Raw genomic sequence first — 24,154 nt, 5'->3', positions numbered from 1 at the left:
CATGACATTTTCCTGGCCTGATCCTCTAGAAATGTGTGGTTTTTTTTTTCCCCCTTTCTATTTTCATTATTGCTCTTCAAGGGTAAAGATCTGCATTGTGAAGCTTTACCTCTCTAAAACCATAGGAAGACTGCGTGTGTGTTAGTCACTCAGTCATGTCCAGCTCTGTGCGAACCCAGGAACTGTACCCCATCGGGCTTCTCTGTCCATGGGATTTTCCAGGCAAAAATACTGTAGTGGGTTGCCATTCCTCTAGGAGATCTTCCTCTAGGAGATCTTCCTGACCCAGGGATCGAACCTGCATCTCCTGCATTGGCACTCAAATTCCACTCAAATTCCAAAATTCCTGGAAATGTGTGCACTCTAAATTTGAAACACTGAATAAGGAATAATTATATGATTAGCAGAAGATTCCTTAAAAAATAATAAATGCATAGTTGAATGAACTTCTCTCCCTTTTAAAATCTTTCTCTTCTATAGCTGTTCTCTATAAATATTAGCTCTATTATATTAAAAAGTGTTGCTTGTTTGCATGTAGAAGAAAGTTGACTTTGTTAAAACAGCTGGACTTGAACTCTCCTTTGGATATTATCATTATCATAAAGATTTTCATAGTATTTCCTTATTACTTTTTAATACCTATAGTATTTCTGGTGCTGTCCCTTCTTTTATTCTTGACATTGAGCATTTGAATTTTCTTTCTTTTTACCTTGATCAGTCTAGCTGGAGATTTATCAATTTTATTGATTTCTTTCAAACATGTAAAACATGTGAGGTTAATAGCACAAAATACAAGAAAAGGGAAATAGAAGAATATGATAATAAGGTTCTTAGATTAAACTATGATAATTTAAAGGTGCATATTTTAAATCTTGTAGTAATAACTAAAAAGGAAGCAGAGATGTAGCTTATAAACTAATATTAGAAATAATATAGATTACTAACAGTCAATTAAACCAAATGAAGGCAAAAATTGAGGAAAAAAGGAGAGATATAAAAATAAAAAGATAACATTTAAGCATAACCACATTGATACATACATTAAGTGTATATGCTCTAAACACTCCAGTTAAAAGATAAGTATGGAAGACTAGGTGTAAAACAATACCTAACCATATGTTCTCTTCAAGAAAACCATTTATATACACATAGGTATGTATGTCAGAGAAGGAAATGGCAACCTACTCCAGTATTCTAGCCTAGAGAATCTTGTGGACTGAGGAGCCTGGTGGGCTGCTGTCCATAGGGTCGCAAAGAGTTGGACACCACTGAAGTGACTTAGCATGCATGCATGCATTGGAGAAGGAAATGGCAACCCACTGCAGTGTTCTTGCCTGGAGAATCCCAGCGACAGGGGAGCCTGGTGGGTTGCCGTCTATGGGGTCTCACAGAGTCGGACACGACTGAAGAGACTTAGCAACAGCAGCAGCAGCAGGTATGTATGTGGGCTTCCCAGGTGGTGCTAGTGGTAAAGAACCCACCCACCAATGCAGGGGACCTAAGAGATGTGGGTTTGATCCCTGGGTCAGGAAGATCCCCTGTAAGAGGCCATGGCAACCCATTCCAGTATTCTTTCTTGGAGAATCCCATGGACAGAGGAGCTTGGCTGTTACCATAGGGTAACAAAGAGTTGGACATGACTGAAGTGACTTCACATGCATGCATGTATGTTTACAGGTGTACATATGTACACATAAAGTTAAGAATATGAAGATGGGAAATCTCTAATATGCAGACATTCAGCACCAAAAAACTGAATGGTTACTATATTAATAGAGATAAACAATACAAATATTAAGCATAGCTGGGATATCTGTATTAATATTGAGAGAGTAGATTTTATAGCAAAGAATATCACCAGTGATAAAGAAAGACATATCATAATAATAAATATTACCAGGGATAAAGCAAGAAATTTCCTAACAATAAATATACATCAAGAGGACATAATAATCTTAATGTGCATGTACCCATTAACAAACTTTTCAAATATTTGCAGCAAAAATTTCAAAAACTAAAAAGAAGAATAGCCAACTTCAAATATAAGTTGAAAATATTAACAATCCTCTCTCAGTGGTTGATAAAACAAGAAGACAGAAAATCAGTGAAGATAAAGATGATTTGAATAACAACATTAAGCAACTTACCTGAATAACATTTATAGAACACTACACCTGACAATGGAATACATATTATTTTCAAGTGCACATGGTACATTCTCCAGGTCAGATGCACGTTAGACTCTGAAATAAATAAAAATGAAATTAAAAATAGCTAAAATCATACAGATGATGCCCTTTCATCTCCAATGATTTAAATTAGAAGTCAGTAACAAAACAATCTGGAAATTCCCAAAATATTTGGAATTTAGTCAACACATATTTAAATAGCCCACAGGTCCCAGAAGATCACAAAATATAGAAAATATTCTAAACTCAATGAAAACAAAAACACAGTATAGCACAATTTATGGATGAGCTGAAGCAGTTGCTGGGGAGGAAGTTTAGAGCTATAAATGCTTATAGCAGAAAAAAAGAAACGTCTTAAGTGATGACTTAAGAAAGGGTCAGCAGACTATGACCCATTGGCTGTCCAACTTGTAAATAAAGTTTTATTGAAACACAGCAACACCTATTTATGTATCACCTATGCTTGCTTTTATACTACGATGGCAGAATTAAGTAGCTGCAACAGAGACTGTAGGGCTCATGAAACTAAAATATGTACTATCTGACCCTTTAAGTGGAGAAGGAAATGGCAACCCACTGCAGTATTCTTGCCTAGAGAATCCCGTGGACAGAGGAGCCTGGTGGGCTGCCGTCTATTGGGTCGCTCAGGGCTGGACACGACTGAAGCAACTTAGCAGTAACAGCAGCAGACCCTTTAAGAAAAAGTCTGTATACTTTTGATCTAAGGTACCAGCTTAAGAAGATAGAATAAAAAGGAATAAATTAAGTTCAAAGTAGGTAGAGGAATGAAATAGTGATAAGAATAGAAAATGATTGAAGGAAAAATAAAACAAAGAAAATCAATAAAACCAAATTGTTTTTCATCTGAAAAACTTACAGACCAATATCTCTCATAGAGACGCAAAAATCTTCAACAAAATATCAAGTTGAATTCAGCAATATAATAACAGGGTAATACATGATGATCAAGCAGGGTTTGTCCTGGGTATGCAAGACTTTTCAGTGTTAGGAAATCTAATATTACAATTCACCATTTCAGTAAAGAAAAAATATGGGAATATCAGTAGGTTCACAAAAACCAAATGACAATACTCAACATCTGTAATGCAAGTTCTCACCAAACTAAGACTGGAAGTGAACTTCTTAACATGAGAAAGAGCTTTCTCAGAAAACTTATAGCTAACATTGTACTTATCTGTGAAAGACTGGATGCTTCTCACTAAGAGTGAGGACAAAGCAAAGATGTCTGTTCTTACTACTTCTAATCAATATCAAATGGAAAGTCCTAGCCCATGCATTAAGATAAGAAAAAATGTATATAAAGCATATGGATTACATAGGAATACATGCAAATTTGTCTATTCACAGATAATTTGATTTTATGTATAGAAAATATTAAAGAATCTCCAAAAAAGTTTTAGAATCATTAAGTTCTTGTTGAAGTTCAAGGTTGCATGATACACTTAATATAAAAAAAATCAATTGTATCTTTATATAATAGCAATGGAAATTTAAAAATTGGAAAAAAGGAACTATGTACAGTGGCATCAAAAAATCCATGTAATACTGAAGTGTCAATCTAACACAATATGTGGAAAATCTCTATTTTGGAAAATAAGAAACACAGTTGAAAGAATATAAAGACCTAAATAAATGGAATGATATACTATATTCTCTGAACTGAAGTTTTAGTGTTGCTAATATGTGAGCTATTTTCAAATAGGTCTATAGACTCAATGTAATCACAATAAAAATCCCAGCAGGGATTTTTGCAGAATTCACCAAGCTTTAAAAAATTATGTGCTAAGTCACTTCAGTCGTGTCTGACTCTTGGTGACGCTATAGACTGTAGCATGCCAGGCTCCTCTGTCAATGGGGGTTCTCCAGGCAAGAATACTGGTGTGGGTTGCCATGCCCTCTTCCAGGGGATCTTCCCGGCCCAGGGATTGAACCTGCATCTCTTATCTCTCCTGTATTGGCAGGTAGGAATTACATGTAAAGGGAAATGAGAACCAAATGAATTTGGAAAAAGAAGAAGAAAAGTGAAATCTTCAAGTGCCTGATCCAAGGCTTATAAATCTAGAGTAATTTAGATAGTGTATTGTTGGCAAAAGAAGAGAGGAACATTGATTAATGGAATAGAATAGAGAAACCAGAAATAGATCCACACATTAATTATCAATTGATTTGTTTTTGCTAAGGTGTAATGGTAATTCAATAGAGAAAGGACATTCTTTTCAACAAATGTTGCTGGAAAAATAGGCAAAAAAATAATAATAATAAATAAAGAGAGAGAGAGACAAAGAGGAAAGAACCTCAAAACATGCCTGGTATGGTTATAATTGTTAAATCAGAATGGGTCATGAATGTAAAAATAAAATCTAAAACTATAAAAACTTAGAAGAAAAGCTTCTACTCTTGGGTTAGGCAGCATTTCTTAGATGCAAGCACCAAAAACATGATCCATAAAAGAAAATATTGATAAATAGGACTTTATCAAAATTTAAAACTTCTAGTCCTTGAAGGGTGCTACTAAGAAAATGAAAAAACAAGCTGAAAGCTGGGAAATAATATTTGCAAAGCACATATTTTATAAAACACTTAATTCAGAATACATGAAGGATTCTCAGGGCTCAATAACAAGGAAACAAAGAACCCAGCAAGAAGTGAGCAAAAGACCTGAACAGGAAGATACCTGAATAGAAATAAGCACACCAGAAAAATGAGGAAATGCTTATTATAACCACAATGACATGCCACCACATACCTGTTTCAATGGCTAAAAAACAAAACAACGAACAAACAAATAGCAAGATGACAATGCCAAGTGCTGACAAGACTGCTAAGTACCTGGAACTCTTAAATATTACTGTTAGGAATATAAAATGCTACTTTGAAAAACATTGGTAACTTTCTATAAATTTAAAATACACTTTCTATAAAATGTGGTAATCTCACTCCTAGATATTTAGAGAAGAGAAATGAAACGTATTTTATATAAAAATCTGTATATTAATATTTCTTACAGAGTTGTTCCTAATCAGCAAAAACTGGGAAAATATGTCCTTTAACTTGTGAATGAATCAACAAACTGTTGAACCTTCATTCAGTGAACTTTCTTTAATTAAAAATTTTTAAAATGTTCTATTTCTGTTTTGTAAACAATTCATTTGTATCTTTTTTTAAGATTCCACTTACAAATGATATTATATGATATTTGTCTTTGTTGACTTACTTCACTTAGTATGACAATCTCTAGGTTCATCCTCATTGAATAACTTGTTGTATGCAACAACATGAATGAATCTTAGATGCCTAGAGTTGAATGGCAGAAGCCAGAATCAAAAGGCTACATTTATTCAACATTGTAGAGAAGGCAAATGTATAAGAGCAGAAAACATCGTTTGCCGTGGGTTGGGGTGGAGGGAGAAGTTTTCTAAAAGGTGTAAGAGGAAATTTGGGGGAGGCATGACTGAGCTGAAGTTGTCAAAACTAAAATCTATATACTAAAAAGGAGGAATGTTACAGTATGTAAATTATATCTCAATAAACTTGACCTACTTCCCAAATTGGAGGGCATGTAAAGTCAGCAGATAGCTGTTCAAATTGGTTAATCAAGAACAGCTTTGTATTTTTAGATTAATGCCCTAAGATAAGAAAATACCCTAATACAAAAATAACTGAGTAGGTGCCTCTGGAATCTGAGACTGGACAGATCCTTTTCAATTTTTCCTTTTCCTTTCCTTTTCAATTTTTCCTAGCCTACTTTTTTTTCCCCAATTTTAACCACCTGCATTTATAACAACAAAACAAAAAAAAAATTGATTACAAATAATTGATTTACTTTTGTTAACTTCTGTTATATAAGTAAGGGGTTTCTGTACATATTAAAATGTTTTTGTGTATATCATCTTCAGTCTGTAAAATGGCATAGAGAGAAATGAAATCAAATTAGGATAAATAAGTCTATGTCTCATTCATTAGCATGGAGTAGGGATTTTTTTCTTCTCTTAGGAAATTGCAACTGAGGGTCATTATCCATACACAGATAAAGTCCATTGTAAAAGTGGTATTGCTTACCTGCTCTTTTAGGTTAACGTATTTGGTTCAACTTGAAAGGTCATTTCTCACCTTCAAGAGAGCACTTATGGGCTGCTTCGGCTCTTTTTGTTTGTTTACTATAGCATTAAGCTTGCTTATGGAGAATTTTGCTTACAGCTGCAGTCTATACAAAGAGCCATTAATGCATTAACAAACCTGATTTTGCTGAGTCAGGTTAGAGGTACCCTTGCTTAATACAGTGTCATGCACCCAGTGGGCAGTCAGCATTTTCTTGATTGTCTTCTACACACTCAGGGAAACTCACCATGCCGATTTTGACTCTCTTTTAAGACAAAAGATGAGAGGAAATGTTATAGAAAGATCATCAAGGTAGGCTAGTTTGTTGGTTTATGTCCTCGAGATCAGGTAAGCTTCCAGTGTAGAGCAGGGGTCATTATGTGATACTCATATATCTGAATTTTCAGGGATTGCCTTATTTTCAAATATGCTAGCTTACTTTCAGAGCACAAATTTAAATTTTTGAACTCAAAAGTAGAGTTGCTATAAGCAATGGGGTAACATGGTAGTGCACATGTGGGTGAACGCCAGACTACCATCAGTGTTTTTTTAAAGGCATATGCAGAAGAGGTGGCTGAAGATATCCCTATGATATCCTCAGTGACTGTGGATGAACTAAGTACTTTAACAGAGGGAGAAGTGATGTTAAAATCTTGTTCTTTCTGACTGCAGCATTAATGTGTGTTCATTATAGGAGATTCGGAAAAAGTGTTGAAAAATGTGAAAATCATCATTTAGTTTGATACCTCAGAGATAAGCACTATTAATGTTTTGATATATTTCCTCCTAATCCTTATTTCTATGCATATGTATGTTAATTAAGATCACATCCTATATGTTTTATGAGTCTACTTTTCATTTGATTTTATGATTCTTCTTTTCATTTGATAGAGTAGTGAGCCACTCTAATTAAATGGGCTTCCGCTGTGGCTCAGTGGTCAAGAATCTGCCTGCAAAGCAGGAACCGCAGGAGATTTGGGTTTGATCCCTGGGTCGGGACGGTCCCCTGGAGGAGGGCATGACGACCCACTCCTGTGTTCTTGCCTGAAAAATCCCACGGATAGAGGAGCCTGGTGGGATACAGTCTATGCAGTTGCAAAGAGGTGGACTCAACTGAAGTGACTGAGCACGGTGCTCTAGTTGAATATTATTAAATACAGAATATTATGCCATCATATGTATTATCAAAATTTATTTAAACATTTTGATTTGGAGATATGTAGGTTATTTCCATTTTTTACTTTTGTGAATAAATCTTCTGCAGTAGAAATTTTATTTTTTTTGCAGTAGAAATTTTAAATAAAATTTTGTTTTTCTGATTATTTCATATAGAGGAAGTGGGAATACAACTGCAAAGATGATAAACCTTTTTAGGACTCTTGAGGCAAATATGTCAAATTGTACTCCCTAAAGTTTGTAAATGAAACTCCATCTGTGTATAAAGATGAAATTTAATTGATCCCCTCTTGTCATTTCTGGGTGTTATAACTTACAAAATAATATTGAATAAAAATTATATCTTTGTTGTATTAATTTTCTGTTTTGATTATTAATGAGATCAAGTCTTTTTATGTTTATTGACAGTTTTTCTTTCTCTGTTCATCTACTTCATTCATTTCTCTACCGACATACTTGTCTTTTTTTTCCTATTTTATTTATTTATTTTTCCATTTATTTTTATTAGTTGGAGGCTAATTACTTTACAATATTTAGTGGTTTTTGCCATACATTGACATGAATCAGCCATGGATTTACATGTGTTCCCCATCCCGATCCCCCCTCCCACCTCCCTCTCCACCCGATCCCTCTGGGTCTTCCCAGTGCACCAGCCCTGAGCACTTGTCTCATGCATCCAACCTGGGCTGGTGATCTGTTTCACACTTGATAGTATACTTGTTTCAATGCTGTTCTTTCTGAACATCCCACCCTCGTCTTCTCCCACAGAGTCTAAAAGTCTGTTCTGTACATCTGTGTCTCTTTTTCTGTTTTGCCTATAGGGTTATTGTTGCCATCTTTTTCAATTCCATATATATGTGTTAGTATACTGTATTGCTGTTTATCTTTCTGGCTTACTTCACTCTGTATAATGGGCTCCAGTTTCATCCATCTCATTAGAACTGATTCAAATGAATTCTTTTTAATGGCTTTTCAAATACATTTTGTCAAACTGAAGAAGTCATTGATTCTACTTGATAGTAGAATCATTTTTGTGAAAAATTTTAGTATAGTTAATTATAGTATTATAATTATAGTTATAGTTAGTATAATTTTATATAAAATTTTAGAAAAATTGTAGTATAACAATCAATATGAGAATTAAGATTCTAGATCCTTCTACTCTTTGATCATGCCTAGATGCCAAAATTTTTTGTTTTTGTTTTTAAGACAAAGAAAGTCTATTTGGAGTTGAAGCTGCTGATTTTATCATGTTAGTGCTGCAGTTTCACTACCAAAGAAAATGTTAATCAAAGCCATAAAGAGTTAAATAGTCCCAGTTATATTCAAGGAGTGAGTTTTGGGCTTTGAATGATAATCTCTGAACAGCTAATAGTCAATAACTTATAACAGCAGGAACTTAATTTTTAGGTTTTTAACATCTGTGTGTCACATGTCTTATATAAAACAGCTTTCTTAATCACCAAACCTTGTGAGATTAGAATTATTGTCCCTGCTTCCCCAGTGCACAGTCATGTTTAGAGAGGTGGAGAGACTTCTTAGGCTATGCAGCTGGCCAGGTGAGTGACTCAGGATTTCAAATACAGATGTGGAGTCTTCTGAGGCAGAGGATCCTCTCCCTAGACCTTGCTGAATTCCCACAATGTTAAATTCAAATGAAGAGAGCTACAAAGATAAGGGTTGTTTTTATTCTTTTGCTATAGTTTTCTGTTTTGTTTTGTTTTGTACTGGCTTATTGTGACAATAGCAGCAAAACTCAGGACAACCTGTCTTAGACTTTCTCTGCTTTTTGGCTTAATATGAGTTGAGCCTTCCAAGGTCCTCTAATTTCTTGTAGTTCTTCACTTTTATGTCTTGAAATATATTTGCATAGCTGGAAAAAAAGCAAGGAGTTATTTTGTTTAATAATGCTTTGATAAACAAAAATGTTAGTCGTTCAGTCATGTCTGACTCTGTGACCCCATGGACTGTAGCCTGCCAGGCTCCTCTGTCCATGGGATTCTCCAGGCAAGAATACTGGAGTGGGTTGCCATTCCCTTCTCCAGGGAATCTTCCTGACCTAAGAATTGACCCCAGGTCTCCTGTATTGCAGGCAGATTCTTTACCCTCTGAGCCACTAGGAAAGCCCAGAAAGAAAACATAATTCCAGGGAAAGCCTTGTAACCCACCTTTTATAGCAGCTGTGATAATCCTGCAAAGTCTGAGAATTACATATGTTTTTAAAATTATGAATTTAAAAATTCTATCTCCCATTCATCAGCTTCCACTCCTATTCAACTTTTTAAAATAGAGGATCAGATAATGCTGCCCCTTTTATGCTTCTACAGTGTAAGTTTTCTTCATAGTATCCAAGCTAAATAAACTTTTGAGTTTTGGGGTCAGTGTGGAAAAGTTGGGATCAGCCCTAGAGAAAACTCCCTTTTAAATCACTTGCCCTCCTTTTCCCCTTTCAACTCTTCACTTGTCACTCTATTTTTAGTTAGAGCAGCTTCTTACTTTGTATAGTTTCCTTTTATTTCTAGATTGAGAATTATCTGTTCTTTACCATATCTGATCATAGAAATGAAGAAATGTGGATTGTGAAAAAAATTTCTGACAAGTGAGCCCTTGAGAACTCTGAAGACTAACTTTTCAATTTTATTTGCTACTTGCATTCCAAATGTGAGGCTGTTTTGTCTCTTTTTCTATCTGCATATTCTTTTAGTCCTGTAGTTTGACTGGTGATTATTAGTTACTCTTTTCTTGACTGATTATTTTTAATTGCCTCCTTTAAATAAACCAGAGCTTCTTTAGCTTTTAAAACTTTACATTTGTGTCAACTTTCTGTATTTTATTCTATTTTTCACAAATAGATGAAATATGTCTTCCGTTTTCCTTTCACCACCAAATTCTCTGTGATCCTCTCCTACATGATTTCTATCTTCTCAACTTCAGTGAGATTGAAAACACAAAACTAGGCTTCTATGGCTCAGTGGAATTCCAAAGTATGAACTCTGATTACATAATTCAGTCTTTATCAGAATAATGTAATATTCTTCTGAACAGGTTTCTTTGAGAACTAAGATTCTAATATAACTTCTTTGTTCTCTGGGTATGCATTCATTGACATTGTTCTGTCTCATACTGCCTGGTGGCCATCAATGCATTCTCCGTAAAGTCATAGAACTTTAGAACTGAGAAGGACAGTGTGTGTGTGTGTGTGTGTGTGTGTGTGTGTGTGTGTGTGTGTGTGTGTGTGTGTCTTGTCTCACTTTTTGTGACTCTCATGGACTGGAGCCCTGCAGGCTCCTCTGGTGATGGAATTCTCGAGGCAAGAATACTGGAATGGGTAGCCATTCTGTTCTCCAAGGGATCTTCCTGACCTAGGGATTGAACCTGATTCTCCTGCATTGCAGGCAGATTCTTTACTGTCTGAGCCACCATTTTTTCTTGGATGGAACAGTTGAGGTTATAGAAGCCTCAAAGTTCATGTTACTAGAGCTAGGATTAACACCCCATCTCCTAAATACACTGGGCTGAATCAGGACTCCTGAGCTATTCTTTTCTTTACATACGTTCATTTCTCCATGTAACAGAATAGCAATCTGTGCTTATCACTACAAGATGTTGCTGGAAATCATATTCTTCAGGAGTTGGTTATAATTGGTAATATTCTCATGGAAACAATATTAAAATTATGTGATGTGTTCTGATCAAGACTTCATCATAGATTTGAGAAGCAGTATATTGAACACAGGTCTATAATAATTTAAAAAATACCATTGTCCAGTAAAATAGACTTAAAAGTGCAGACTGATCAAATACAGTACTAATATCTGTGCCCCTATAATGGTGGAAGCATTTACACAGTGAATCACTGGTAGATGAGCATTTGCCTAGGGTGAGCTCATTGAGTTGAGCCCAGAAGGCCCAGCAATCTGTTTTCTGAGCAAAGAAAACAGTCAAAACACTGGTCTCCTACTATTAGCTTTCTTTGTCGCTTGGGATGCATGGCTTTTATTCAGGTTTTTTTTTTGAACATTTCATATTGAATAAAAACAGCACTATGGATGGTTGCCTCTTCCATTTAAGAGAAAATTCCTGTGTGGATTGTGGCCATTAATCATCAACAAAACAGTGCAGGAACAGGTTGAACACTCTGAGTTCCACTTTTTGATGCACAGTCCACCCCCAGATTAACAGTTTGTATCAGAGAAATACAAAGAAATGTGACATGATAATAGCAATTGTTTTTCAACATTTGAAAAATGTAAAAGATATCCTTGATCTTTTAAGCCCTGTCCTTAGATCTGTGATTTATATCCTTACTTGGTTGGTATTCCTTTTCTTTTTGAAAATGATGGTAATAGAGATTGCTTTTTTTTTTTTTCTCAATGTTCTTCCTGGGGAAAGCAATTAGTTCAATCTTTGATTAAATCCTAGAATTACTTTTGAGATTTTATAGGCGGTGATACCCCCAAATCTAGTAATCAGTATTGTCAAGTATTATTTTATATGAACATCAACATAACTGCTCAGTGGGATCTTACTGAATATGCCAATAAGACTTAAAGGCTTAATTATCCATTTTTCTTTTCTTACAATTTGGAAAAACTTTGCTAGCAGTATTTGGATAGCTGGGATCTTGTGGGGGCAAGTAAGAGATTTCTTTTAATAAATTCTTATCTAGCAAGCAGCAGTTTTCAAAGCCCTTCCCCTGGACTAGGGGTGTGACAGTCAAGGGGATTGGAGAGCAGAAGGCCACTTTTCCAACGGAGAAGCACATTCAAGTCGCCACGGCCTTGATTTGTTTCTAGACAAGCTGTACTCCCCATGTGAATGTGTGTTCAGTCCCTCCGTCGTGCTCCACGCAGCGAGCCCTTGGACTGTAGCCCGCTGGGCTCCTCTGTCCGCGGTCTTCTCCAGGCAAGAAGACTGGAGCGGGTTGCCACTTCCTCCTCAGAACCCGCATCTCCTGCATTGCAGGCGGGGTCCTTACCACTTGTGGCTCGGCTGGTAACGAGCCCACCCGCAATGCGGTAGACCTGGGTTCGATACCTGAGTGGGGAAGATCCCCTGAAAGGCTATCCACTCCAGTATTCTGGCCTAGAGAATTCTATGGACTCGTCCATGGGGTTGCAAAGAGTCGGACACGACTGAGCGACTTTCACTTTCCTTACCACTAGCGTCCCCTGAGATGCCCGTACTTTCTATCTCAAATGTCAAAGAACAGAAAACGAAGGGTGGCAGATTAACGAGGCTAGAGAAACGCTCTTCGGAATGGTTCCGGTGAAAAGTAGCCGGCGTCTTCTCTCTGCTGCCGCCAGGTGGCACCCGGGATCCCCGGGAAGGCATCTCTGGACTGAGGCTCTCGGGGCATGCCCGGGGAGAAGCCAGGCTGAGCGGACGCGGTCCGGAATTCACTCACGCCAAGGCCCGGCAGACCATCCTTCGGGTCCCGGCGACCCCGGGGAGGACCTGCAAACCCCCCAGGCGAACAGGAGGTGGAAGTTCCCGGGCCCTGCGCTGGGGGAGGGCTCCGACCCCCAAACGGCAACTCTGGGGAGGGTGGCCCAACCTTCCCAGATAGTAGCAGAGTCCAGAGGGCCCTGGGAGCGTGGTGCTCGGGACGCCAAGATGCTTGGACTGGGAGTGGAGTTCCATCTGCGGAGTGGGTGTTACAGGAACGTATCGGTAAAGTGGAGACAAGTTAGGGCCCATGCATTTCACCCCACAAGAAGAGCTATTTCCCCACTGTCCAGTGGGTGAGGACTGCCCGTGGTTTCCCCAGGCTGGTGGGACTGACTGGAAGCTAGTTTGAGGACTGCTGAGAGGCTGGGGTGGGACTGGTACTCTGAATGGCGGGGGTGGGGGTGTGTAGGGAGAATGGGGGTGCAGTGATGGTGATGGGGGTCGTGGGGAGACTGGGGATGGTGAAGAATAATTGTGCTCCTCAAGACTCACCTCAAAGAAGCCTCCCCTATCTATCCTGCCCCCTCCCCTGCTGAATTAAGTAACATTCAGCCGCTGTGTCCTAATACACTGGACACCACCTCTGGCTCCATTACGTACACTGTAGTAATGTCCTTTAAGACTGTCATTCATTTAGAGAATGGCCTTTTTGCTCTTCTCCCTACCTCCTTTCTTACCATGGTGTTTGATACATAGTAAATATTTGTGATGGTTAATTTCACAAGTCAACTAGACTAGACCATGGTACCCAGATTTTTGGTCAACCACCAGTCTGGATGCTGCTGTGAAGTTATTTTTAAGATGAGATTAACATTTTTTTTTTAACATTTTTTTTAATGATATTTTCTTTTTATTTACTACTTTTTAATGTTTATTTATTTATTTTTGACTGTGCTGGGTCTTCCCTGCCGCATGGGTCTTCTGTAGCAGTGGCAAGCAGGGCCATTCTAGCTGCAGCTCGCAAACTCCACAGCACAGGCTTAGTTTTACTTCCAGCCTGTGGGTTCTTCCCGCATCAGGGATTGAACCCGTGTCTCCTGCATTGGCAGGTGGATTCTTTACCTCTGAGCCACCAGGGAAGGCCGAGATTAACATTTAAATCAATAGTCTCTGAGTAAAGCAGATCACTCTCCTTTACTGGGTGGGCCTCATCAAATCAGTTAAAGGCCTATGAGGAAAACAAACTGAGGTCTCCAGAAGAAAGAATTATGCCTTCAAACCATATCTTCAGGCTTGAGGTGCAACATCCACTCTTCCGTAGGTCTCCTTCCTGCTGGCCTAACCTGAACGTTGGGAATTGTCAGTCTCCATAACCTAGTGAGCCAGTTTCTTAAACTAAATCTCTCTCTCTGTTTGTAGATATAGATGTTTATATCTATAGATATATGTATACATGTGTGTGTGTGTGTGTGTGTGTATGTTCTACTGATTCTGTATCTTTGGAAAACCCTAACTAATACAATATCCCTTTAGAAAAATCTAGTTTGCATTTATCACTATATATTATAATAAAACTTTTTTTTTTTTTTCAGATTCCACATATAGATGAAATCGTGTATTTGTCTTTCTCTGTCTGCCTTTTTCACTTAGCATAACGTTCAAGGTCCATCCTGGTCACAAATGGCAAGACTTCATTTCTTATTATGGCTGAATAATATTTCAATGTGTGTGAGAGTGTGTGTTTGTGTGTGTATACTGTATTTTCTTTATTCATTCATCTGTTTATGGACATTTAGGTTCTTTCCCTATTTTGGCAACTGTAAATAACATTGCAGTGAACATGGGGTACACATATATTTTCATGTTTGTATCTTTGTTTTCTTTGGATAAATATGCAGAAATGGATTTGCTTAATCATATGATAGTTCTGGGCTTCCCAGGTGGCTCTGGGGATAAAGAACCTGCCTGCCAATGCAGGAGACATAATGAGACACAGGTTCCATCCCTAGATCAGGAAGACACCCTGGAGGAGGGCATGGCAATCCACTCCAGTATTCTTGCCTGGAGAATCCCATGGACAGAGGAGCCTGGTGGGCGATAGTCCATCGAGTTGCAAAGAGTCAGACACAACTGAAGTGACTTAGCACAGAGCACACACGCATGATAGTTCTGTTTTAAATTTTTTGGAGGAACTTTGACTCCATAGTGGCAAGGTCATGATGTGGGAAAGAAACTTGTTATTTAGAGCTATAAAATGGAGACAAGCGGGTCTAGGAGGCTTAGTTATAAGAAATGACTTTCAAAGATTTGGAAGAATCCAGACTTTCTAGCCTATTAGGTTATAATAACAATTGTAGGTTTTGTTTTATTTAATGTAATTGGATTGTAATTGAAATCCATTGAGAGTTACTCTTCTCCTAAGAAGACAGTACAGACCTTAGGACTTGAAATAAAAGTTTGATAAAGAGCCACTTAAGCTGCCAAAGTAAAAAAAAGAGCTTCTCAACTTAAGTCAGTATTACATGGGACGTCAGCAGAAGAAACGTGTCCTGTGATTAGGAACAACCTTTTCTTTGACATGCTTTGCTATGGGAGACCCCAAATAGTCAGTCTTTTTCTTCATTACATGATTATCAGTTCATTTCAGTTCAGTCGCTCAGTCGTGTCTGACTCTTTGCGACCCCATGAATCGCAGTATGCCAGGCCACCCTGTCCATCACCAACTCCCGGAGTTTACTCAGACTCTTGTCCATCGAGTCAGTGATGCCATCCAGCCACTTATAGACAAAGTCTAAAGTTGTAATTGTGTATATATTGTGATTTTAGAGATTAATCGAGTCTTGATGTCTATACCAATTCAGAGAGGCTTTGAACTTTCCTCTACTTCTCCCAAATATCATGTTGACATTGGAAAAAACAATGGATTCTCATATGATAAATATAGGGCAAGATAACCTTTAATATTGACTGGAGAAGTTTTGTTGGATTATAAACTGGTAGGATTAGCTCACCCACTGAAATGTCAGTGTGTGAATATGGGAATGCAAACCTGTCCTTCACCGGGTGCTCATGTTTCTGACAGACAGCTCTCTGTCTGTCATAGATATGGTAACCCTAAAGTTACTTAAGTTGAGAATGAGCTCAGAGTAACAGAGGGCTGTAAAACTGGAGGGGTCTTTGTATGTGTTAGTCGCTTAGTGGTGTCTGACTTTGCGACCACATGGACTGTAGGGAGCCCTCCAGGCTCCTCTGTCTATGGAATGCTCCAGGCAAGAATACTGGAGTGGGTTGCCATGCCCTCCTCCATGGGATCTTCCTGATCCAGGGATTGAACCCAGGATTCTTGCATTGCTGGTGGATTCTTTAGTCTGAGCCACCTAAAAATCTTCTAATCTACTTCCTGACCTTATGATATTTCAGATGAGGAGTCTAAGATGTGGAGAGGTTGAAAAATTTGTCTGAAGAGTTAGGTGGTTTATGGTAGAGGTGGGCTGAAACCTCAGCTTTCATTTAGTGCTGATTTTGGGTTAAGGATATTCTGAGTGGCAAGTACTAGAATTCAAGATGTACTGGACTCTTCTTAAATTGAACTCTGCAACTGGAGGTGAAAGCAGTTGTCCTGGGTAGAATCTCTTCTGTTAGGGTAGTTCCACTCCTTCTCAGTTTCATTCCTTCTTAGACCTTTAAGAAGGTCTCTGGGAACACAGTAGCCACTTGCACAAAGGAATAATTTTCCTTTGTGTTTGGTATACAATAGTTTAAGAGTTCTGAATTTCTTTGGATATGTCTGGGCAAATAGAATTCTAGAAGTTGAATTTTGGCTGAAAGGTCATTTGGCCAAAAAGTTTGCATTTGGGACTTCTCAGATGGCACTAGTGGTAAAGAACCCGCCTGCCAAAGCAGTAGATGTAAGAGACATGGGTTTGATCCCTGGGCTGGGAAGATCCCCTGGAGAAGGACATAGCAACCCACTCCAGTATTCTTGCCTGGAGAGTTTCATGGGCATAGGAGCCTTGCGGGCCATAGTCCATGGGGTTGCACATAATTGGACATGACTGAAGTGACTTAGCACTAATCTAATATTTTAATAAAGCTACTTTCTTTCCCTATTCTTTCTTGCCATTAAGAAAAGCAAATACTTTGAAATGACCACATGACAAGAAAATAAAAATTTGAAAAGAAATAAAAAAGGAAGACAGATCCCTGCCTGGTTTCCTTTGACCCTGTCTAGCTTTATTTCGCAGACAGCAGTTCTGGTTGTCCTGGCTCCTTTCTTGTTGCTATACTTTTCATATTCAGCACACTAATGAGCTTAAATTATTCTTTTGTTAACTCAGAAGCCTGCAAATGATGAATGGCAGCAGGTCAAACTTGAGACAGTTTTCTAAATTAAAAAAATATTTTGTTTATTATCAAACTCACAAATTAGGGACATTGAATCAACTAATTTCTGGAAAAGAAGAAAGGGCATATATCAAAAATTTAGGTAAGGCACTGGCCAATAGATGTGTTAGCATATAGCCACCAAATGTAGGAAATCAGTTTATTGAAAATAGTATCTAGTTCAAAACAGCTAATATTTCCTCACCGAAAATTATTAGTAAGAATAGCACACAAACACAAGTGATACACTTGGTTCTTTTATGTAATCTGATGATTTTTGCATTTCCAGACGCCAGGGTATGCTTGCCCTCACGTGTAAATATGGATGAACATTTATTTTCTGGTTGATTAGGAATGTTCACATCCTTTGGTTTCATGTGGGTAACAGATGTCTTGTGGGTAACAGATGTCTTGGCTTTTATAGACTAATTGGCAAAAAGGGGGAAGAAGAGGATAATTAAAAGGGTGGGAGGAGACACAAGAAAAGTGCAATCTTCCTTGTGGGGAAAAGTCTAATAGGCCTCCTTATTACGGGTAATTACCTTCTTCTTCAACTTCATTTGCTATCACTTTCCGTATGACTCAAGTACAGTATAATGAGAAAGTATAAAATAATGTTAAGTCTGACCTGTTGTCTGCTAACAGATTATCCTATCGTAGAATATTCTAGTGCAATTGACTCAATTAATGTCAATTTTTAAAAAAACAAAATATGAATGTGTGTTGTCTCTAATGGCAACCTATGTTTTAACTGGTAACACTAGAGTTCTATGTTGAGTCTTGCATTTTTTATTTCCCACCTATTCACTATGTGCAAGATTAACTATGTTGGTAGATTGTGTATTAGATACACATCTTAGGTTCTTTTTAGTTTGCTGTTTGTTCTCTGTGAGTGACATACAGTAGAGCTAATTGACTTGGAGTAAATGAGGACATTTAGCAATTGTTTGAAGCCATTATCATCAATAAATTCTCAATTTTGTCAGTGTTTTCCATTGTGCAGGATTTAAAGTAAGCATGTCAGTTACTATGACTTAACTGTATCACTTCGGTCTGTATTATTCTTCTGATTGGTACCTTTTACTTTAAACTGAGGATATTTTTATAGCCTGTTAAACATTCAGTGAGTATCTACATTATTCCTTGATAAGAACTATTACATAATCATTTCTATAAGGAGCTAGTGATGCTTCCAAGAGAAAGTATTAGATTAGGTATACTTAGAAACTAACACTTAAAACACTTAAACCAACTGAAAGGTAAGGTTATTTATACTAGATGTAAGGCACAGGATATCTGACCACCTGTCTCTCAAAAAGTAGGTAGAATTTGTTTAAAAAGTTTATTTGAATATAAAGATCAAAATCTCAACTGTCCATTGTTAGGTAATTTTAATTTGTTTTTGCTATATTAGAATTATATTTTATTCTAAAAGTAAATATTATTTCTTATATATAAAATATAAATGTTTTAAGAAGTTATATTTTATTTACCATCGATAGAAACTGGTGATGTGGGAAGATGGTTTTTGTACTCATCTTGTTTTTAAAATAATATCAGCTTTGGTAGGACAGAAGCAACATTGTTTAAGTAGCCTAATAACTGCCACATAAATTCAGTCACTTGATCTTTTTGAGCCTCATTTCATTATCTGTAAAATGGAGAGAGTGACAACTAACTCCTATGGTTGCACTGGGAATTATACGCAATGATAAGCACGCATGAGACTAGCATATGTTTAGCTGCTGAGTACCTTCTGGTTGTGTTCATTCAGTGGACCCATATCCCTAAGTTACGTGCCTTGATTTCCAGGTTATACTTCTCTTGGAAATAAAAAATTCATGGAGACTCTGATGTTACCACCATTTGTAGTAACAAATGGTTTGAGACTATGTGTTGGGAGATTTATTCTTCCCAACTTCAAACGCTTAAAATATGAGACTGAAGAATAACCACAGTAGGGAAGTTTTTTAACTTTGAAAGAATTTTTCATATTTTGTGATTGTAAATTTCCATAAGTTGTAATTTAATAGAATTGTAAGATAAATAATACTCAGTGAAACTTCAGGATTTCTGGACCTACTGCCCCTCCCCTGGTTCATTTCCCATTTTCAGAGGAAGTCACTGAAACCCTGTAAGGTTAAAGACCTTCTTCAAAGTCAATCAGCAAGAGAGTGATAGAGCTAGGACTGGAACCTTCAACTTTTCCTGAATTCTTTATCTATACCATCACCAGATCATCCTGCTGTGTCATCATCTGGGATCTAGCCTGGGCCATTAATAGAATGAGAACGTTCAACTCACTCAGCAGTATGAAAGGAGATGCATTTCTTTGTAAGGTTTTTCCAATGGTCTGTGTGCCTAGTTCATTCAGTCATTCCTATATGAATTACAAATGTATTTTGATTGTTTCTAGAACAACTAGCTCTAACTCCTCCAGTAAAATGAGACAGTCACTAATTGCATAGTAATTAGTAGTCGCTAACTTACATAGTGCTTTCTAGGTATTAGGCATTATTCTAAGGGCTTCACATAGATTTTTTTATTTTCCATAACATCACTATGAGGAGGAATCTCTTATCTTTCATATAAGGAAATGGAGGCACAGAGGAGGCAAGCAATAGCCAAATATGAAGGCCTCTGTCAAATTTGAATCAGGAGATGCTAGAGAGATTCTACTGTCAGAAGATCCCTGGGTGGATGAATCTTTATTATATGAGCTCTGTTTAATGCAGGAAGAGTGACTTAAAACATTTTCAAATCATCTACATTTTATATATCTAGTTCTACTGAATCCCAATCAGTCTACATTATAAGGTTACACCATAGCACATAAATATCAACAAAAGATTATATTTATTTATATTGATAACCAGTGGTATAAATAGAAGAGTAACCTGTTATGCTTGATCCAGTGTTGATAACAAAATGGTATTTTATTTCATGATTTTAAGTTCCTTAGTATGTAATAATAAAAATGGTTATAGAGATAGTATGTTACTGGTCAAGAAAAATTATCAAAAGAAGAGAGAATTTCTATTGATCAATATGTGGTTTTTCTTTCTTACACATGCAATTATATAGAAATATTATCTGTATTGCTTACATTGACATTTGAAGTTCAGTATAAAAATAGCCATTAATGTATCACATATTTTACAGGTATAAAATCAGCTCCAATTTGAGTAATTAGCAATTTCAAGACTAATTTGAGTAAAAATGGTTGGAGGGAAAAACTTTGGACTTTCACATATTGCAGAGGGGTGTTGTGATTTAACAAAATCTTCATTAAGTAATGATACAAAAGGCTTATTCAGCACCGTTCTATTTTAAAGTAATTCAAATGAAATTTGAATAAGTTACTCACAACCACTGGATTGTTTCATGATAATAGATATTTTATATCAGAACAGAAGTACTCTACCACTTTGATCATATGAGTTAATGTGGGGGGTGTGTGTGTGTGTTTATTAAGTGGGGAATGTTGTGGAAACTTGTGAAAGGAACAGATTAGCAAAGTCTAATTTTTATTGATGTAGATTTTTTGCATTCTACAGTTTGATGTGTTTTGCTCTATTGAATAGATGTGTTCATTAAAGAAACTTGCCTGAAGGTCATGGTTTATATTCAAATGAGTCTCATTCTAAGATGTATTCTTTAGTGAAAAGGGGGACGTATAATGGCTCATCAATGCCTTAAAAGTACTGTGACAATACAATACTGTTAAAATATCATAGAATATAAATGTAAAGAGTCACACAATTTTTTAAAGCTGTGACTATCTGCAGCTAGATTTGTGTTTTTAGCACATTGACTTTAAAGTTTAAAGGTGAAATTGTAAATGAACAGAATACACTGGATTGTTTGGATAGTGAGCTCCTTAAACAATGCTTAAATGCTCTACAAATGATGCTGGACTGCACTTCTAGGTTGCTGTGTTACTGTATCCTAGCATTTCATAGGAACTATTGATTTAGGAATGAGCTGGTTGAGTTTAAAAAGGAGGGATTTACACCAAGGATGGGAAAATTGTTTAAAAATATAGTATCAACTGAAAAGATTGCTTGTAAAAATATAAGCAACAATAAGTGATGACTGGGCAACGCTTTTGATAAAACACATGACTGAGAGAGAGGAACAGTTTTAGCATGTATGTTTTATCCAGTGCTATTAAACTGTCTCAGTTTTCATTAAGATTGAATTTCTTTGCATGATAACTTTCGCATCTTAAAGCGTTTTGCCTTACCTTTTCCAGGTTTGAAGTGTGTTTGTCTTTTGTGTGACTCTTCAAACTTTACCTGCCAAACAGAAGGAGCATGTTGGGCTTCTGTTATGTTAACCAATGGGAAGGAACAGGTGATCAAGTCCTGTGTCTCTCTCCCAGAATTAAATGCACAAGTCTTCTGTCATAGTTCCAACAATGTTACCAAAACGGAATGCTGCTTCACAGATTTTTGCAACAACATAACACTGCACCTTCCAACAGGTAAAAGGTTTATCTTTGTTCATTCCAAATTTCATTTTACTCTTGGGAAATTATAAGCATGATAGAAATCAAACTGTCTTATGTTTCTTTAAATAAGAAAATCTGTTTTACAGTTCTTTCTATTTTTTTGCTAAAATTCTCTAGAGCCTAGCTGAGGTTGATTTTTTAAAAATTGTACAAGACTGTCGAAACACTGACAACAGCATAACAGTTTTGAAGAAATCTGTCCACATGAATTGTATTTTTTGAAGTGATTAATGAACCTAGAATAAAATATAAACTTTTATGTATCCTTTTAAAGGAAAGAAATGTAAATGTATACCAAGAAAAAAGAAGAGAAAAAAGAGCAAAACTAAAAATAGTAGATTGCCAACTTTTATGGAAACAGAATCTTTTTTTCATGGGTGCCTTCTGCATATCTTCTTTGTCTGCCCACACTCAAGTGAGAGCACTTGTTAGCAGAAAAACAGAGTAGAATTTGACCCTCTATTATTGTGTGAATATATTTCTGCCTTTCCCACAATTTCATGGAGTTTCATCCTAATTTATAAGATATAAAAATGTTAATCTGGCCTTTTTTCTGGAACCTGAAATTTGGGGGACTATTAAAGAGGTAAGGAATTCAAATTAAAAACTAATTTATAACATGAAAATGTCCTGATAGTAAATTTTCTTTAATATGTTAGTATCTATACAAAGATAGATATTCTTCTTCACAAATGAACATTTGAAAGTACTGTTATCCAGTCTCAGGTATTCATATATCACCATATTCTACTATAGTATTTTTAACTTATTATTATTATTAATAAACTAACTGCTCCTTTTATTTTTTTTTACTAGAGAACATTTACTTTATGCAAAAAACAAGTTTATTTGGCATAAATAGAAGATAGCTAAGTAAATAAACAAACAAATGTACTGACTGTATTTCTGGTAGCTATTTTACATTTTCTTTTTAAGAGAAGATAGTCATGTTAAAAACATACTGACATGAAATGAGACATTTTGATACATAATCAGAAAAACTAAGAGAACCAGAGAAGAAAATCTTGTGTGATTTAATGTTATTTAGTATCATATTGGTTTACCACTTCAATAAAATCATTTCATATACCACCTTTGATACTTGTCTCATTCTTTGGGAAACATTATTCTAAAGCATTATCCTATGTGTTACAACCTCAGAAGTCATACTTGGAATATTTCATCCCTGAAAGCTACTAGGAATCTAAGATTTTACACCACAATTATTCTGTCTCAGATTCCATAGACTTCCTTGGTTTGCTAGTCATCTGATGCCTATTGTGATACCAGAATTTATTTTCCTTATACTTTCTTCCCTGGTTTTGGTAGATCAGAGACATGAAGATCCCCTATATTTGATGCTGTTCTTCCCATGACCAAGATCAAAAAGACTGAGGGGAAGGAAAGTCTCCATATTAGTCTGTGGCAATGACCTCTTTAATGTGTCTTCTCAAGAAATAATTATCCATAAGAACATGTTCTGCCAGTCAGTAGGGGTACAAGATAATACTGTGCAACAAAATGTCTAGGAGGACAAAATATTTCACATACAGCTGGGCAAATTAAAGGTACTGAGTGCAGTCAGGATGTGAATCCTTCCCAGTTCAGCTCTAAATTCTACCTAACTACTGAGATGCCTGTATTCTACCTTCAAGTCCAGTTGGTAACCAGCCTTTCTTAGAAAAAAATGCAACAAATGAGCAATTTTATTGAGGTATAATTTAGATATTATGAAATGCACACATCTTAAGTGTATGGTTCAATGTGTTTTGACACATACATTTATGTAACTGCCACAACATTTCTATTATCTCAAAATGTTCTCAGTCAGTCTCCACTTTCACCAAAGCCAGGAAACTGATTTTCTAATCCCTGTAGATTAGGTTTATTTTTCCTGGAGTTTCACATCAGAGGAGTCCTATGGAGGAGATTATTTTGCACTTCGCTTCTTTCATTCATCCTGTTTTTGAGATTTATTCGTGCAGCTTGTTACCTTTTCACTGCTGGATAATATTCCTTTGTAGGTTTGCTTTGTTCTTTTTACACACCCATCCACAATGGGTATTCAGGTTGTTTCCATTTTGGGGCTGTTGTTAACAAAGCTGCTGAATAACTGAGTACAAGTCTTGGATATATGTCACCTTCTCTTGAGAAAATATCTGAGTAGAATTGAAGGATCATATGATAACTGTGTGTTTAATTTTTAAATCTAATCTCTCAAATAGTTTTCAAATTGCTTGTACCACTTTATATCCCCAGTAGAAATGTCTGATAGTTTCAGTTGGTCCGTTTTTTTTTCCAGAACTTAGTATAAACAGTCTTTTTAATTGTGGACATTCAAGTGATTGTGTGGTGGTATTTCATTGTGGTTTTCATTTGCATT

General features: G+C 36.5%; 1 protein-coding gene across 1 annotated transcript in view; it reads left to right on the top strand.

Annotated features, from left to right (window-relative positions):
* ACVR1C (activin A receptor type 1C) overlaps positions 1-24,154 on the top strand; it is a 78,994-nt gene that overhangs the window by 7,316 nt on the left and 47,524 nt on the right. The window contains exon 2 of the mRNA XM_065927865.1: positions 21,514-21,744. Within this exon, the coding sequence (XP_065783937.1) occupies positions 21,591-21,744 (154 nt within the window). The 5' untranslated portion in view covers positions 21,514-21,590. The remainder of the gene's footprint in view (positions 1-21,513; positions 21,745-24,154) is intronic.

Source organism: Muntiacus reevesi, chromosome 3 (genome assembly GCF_963930625.1).
Source record: "Muntiacus reevesi chromosome 3, mMunRee1.1, whole genome shotgun sequence".
NCBI lineage: Eukaryota > Metazoa > Chordata > Mammalia > Artiodactyla > Cervidae > Muntiacus > Muntiacus reevesi.
The sequence above is the reverse complement of the archived record's forward strand: the minus strand, read 5'-3'. Positions and strand labels throughout refer to the sequence as shown.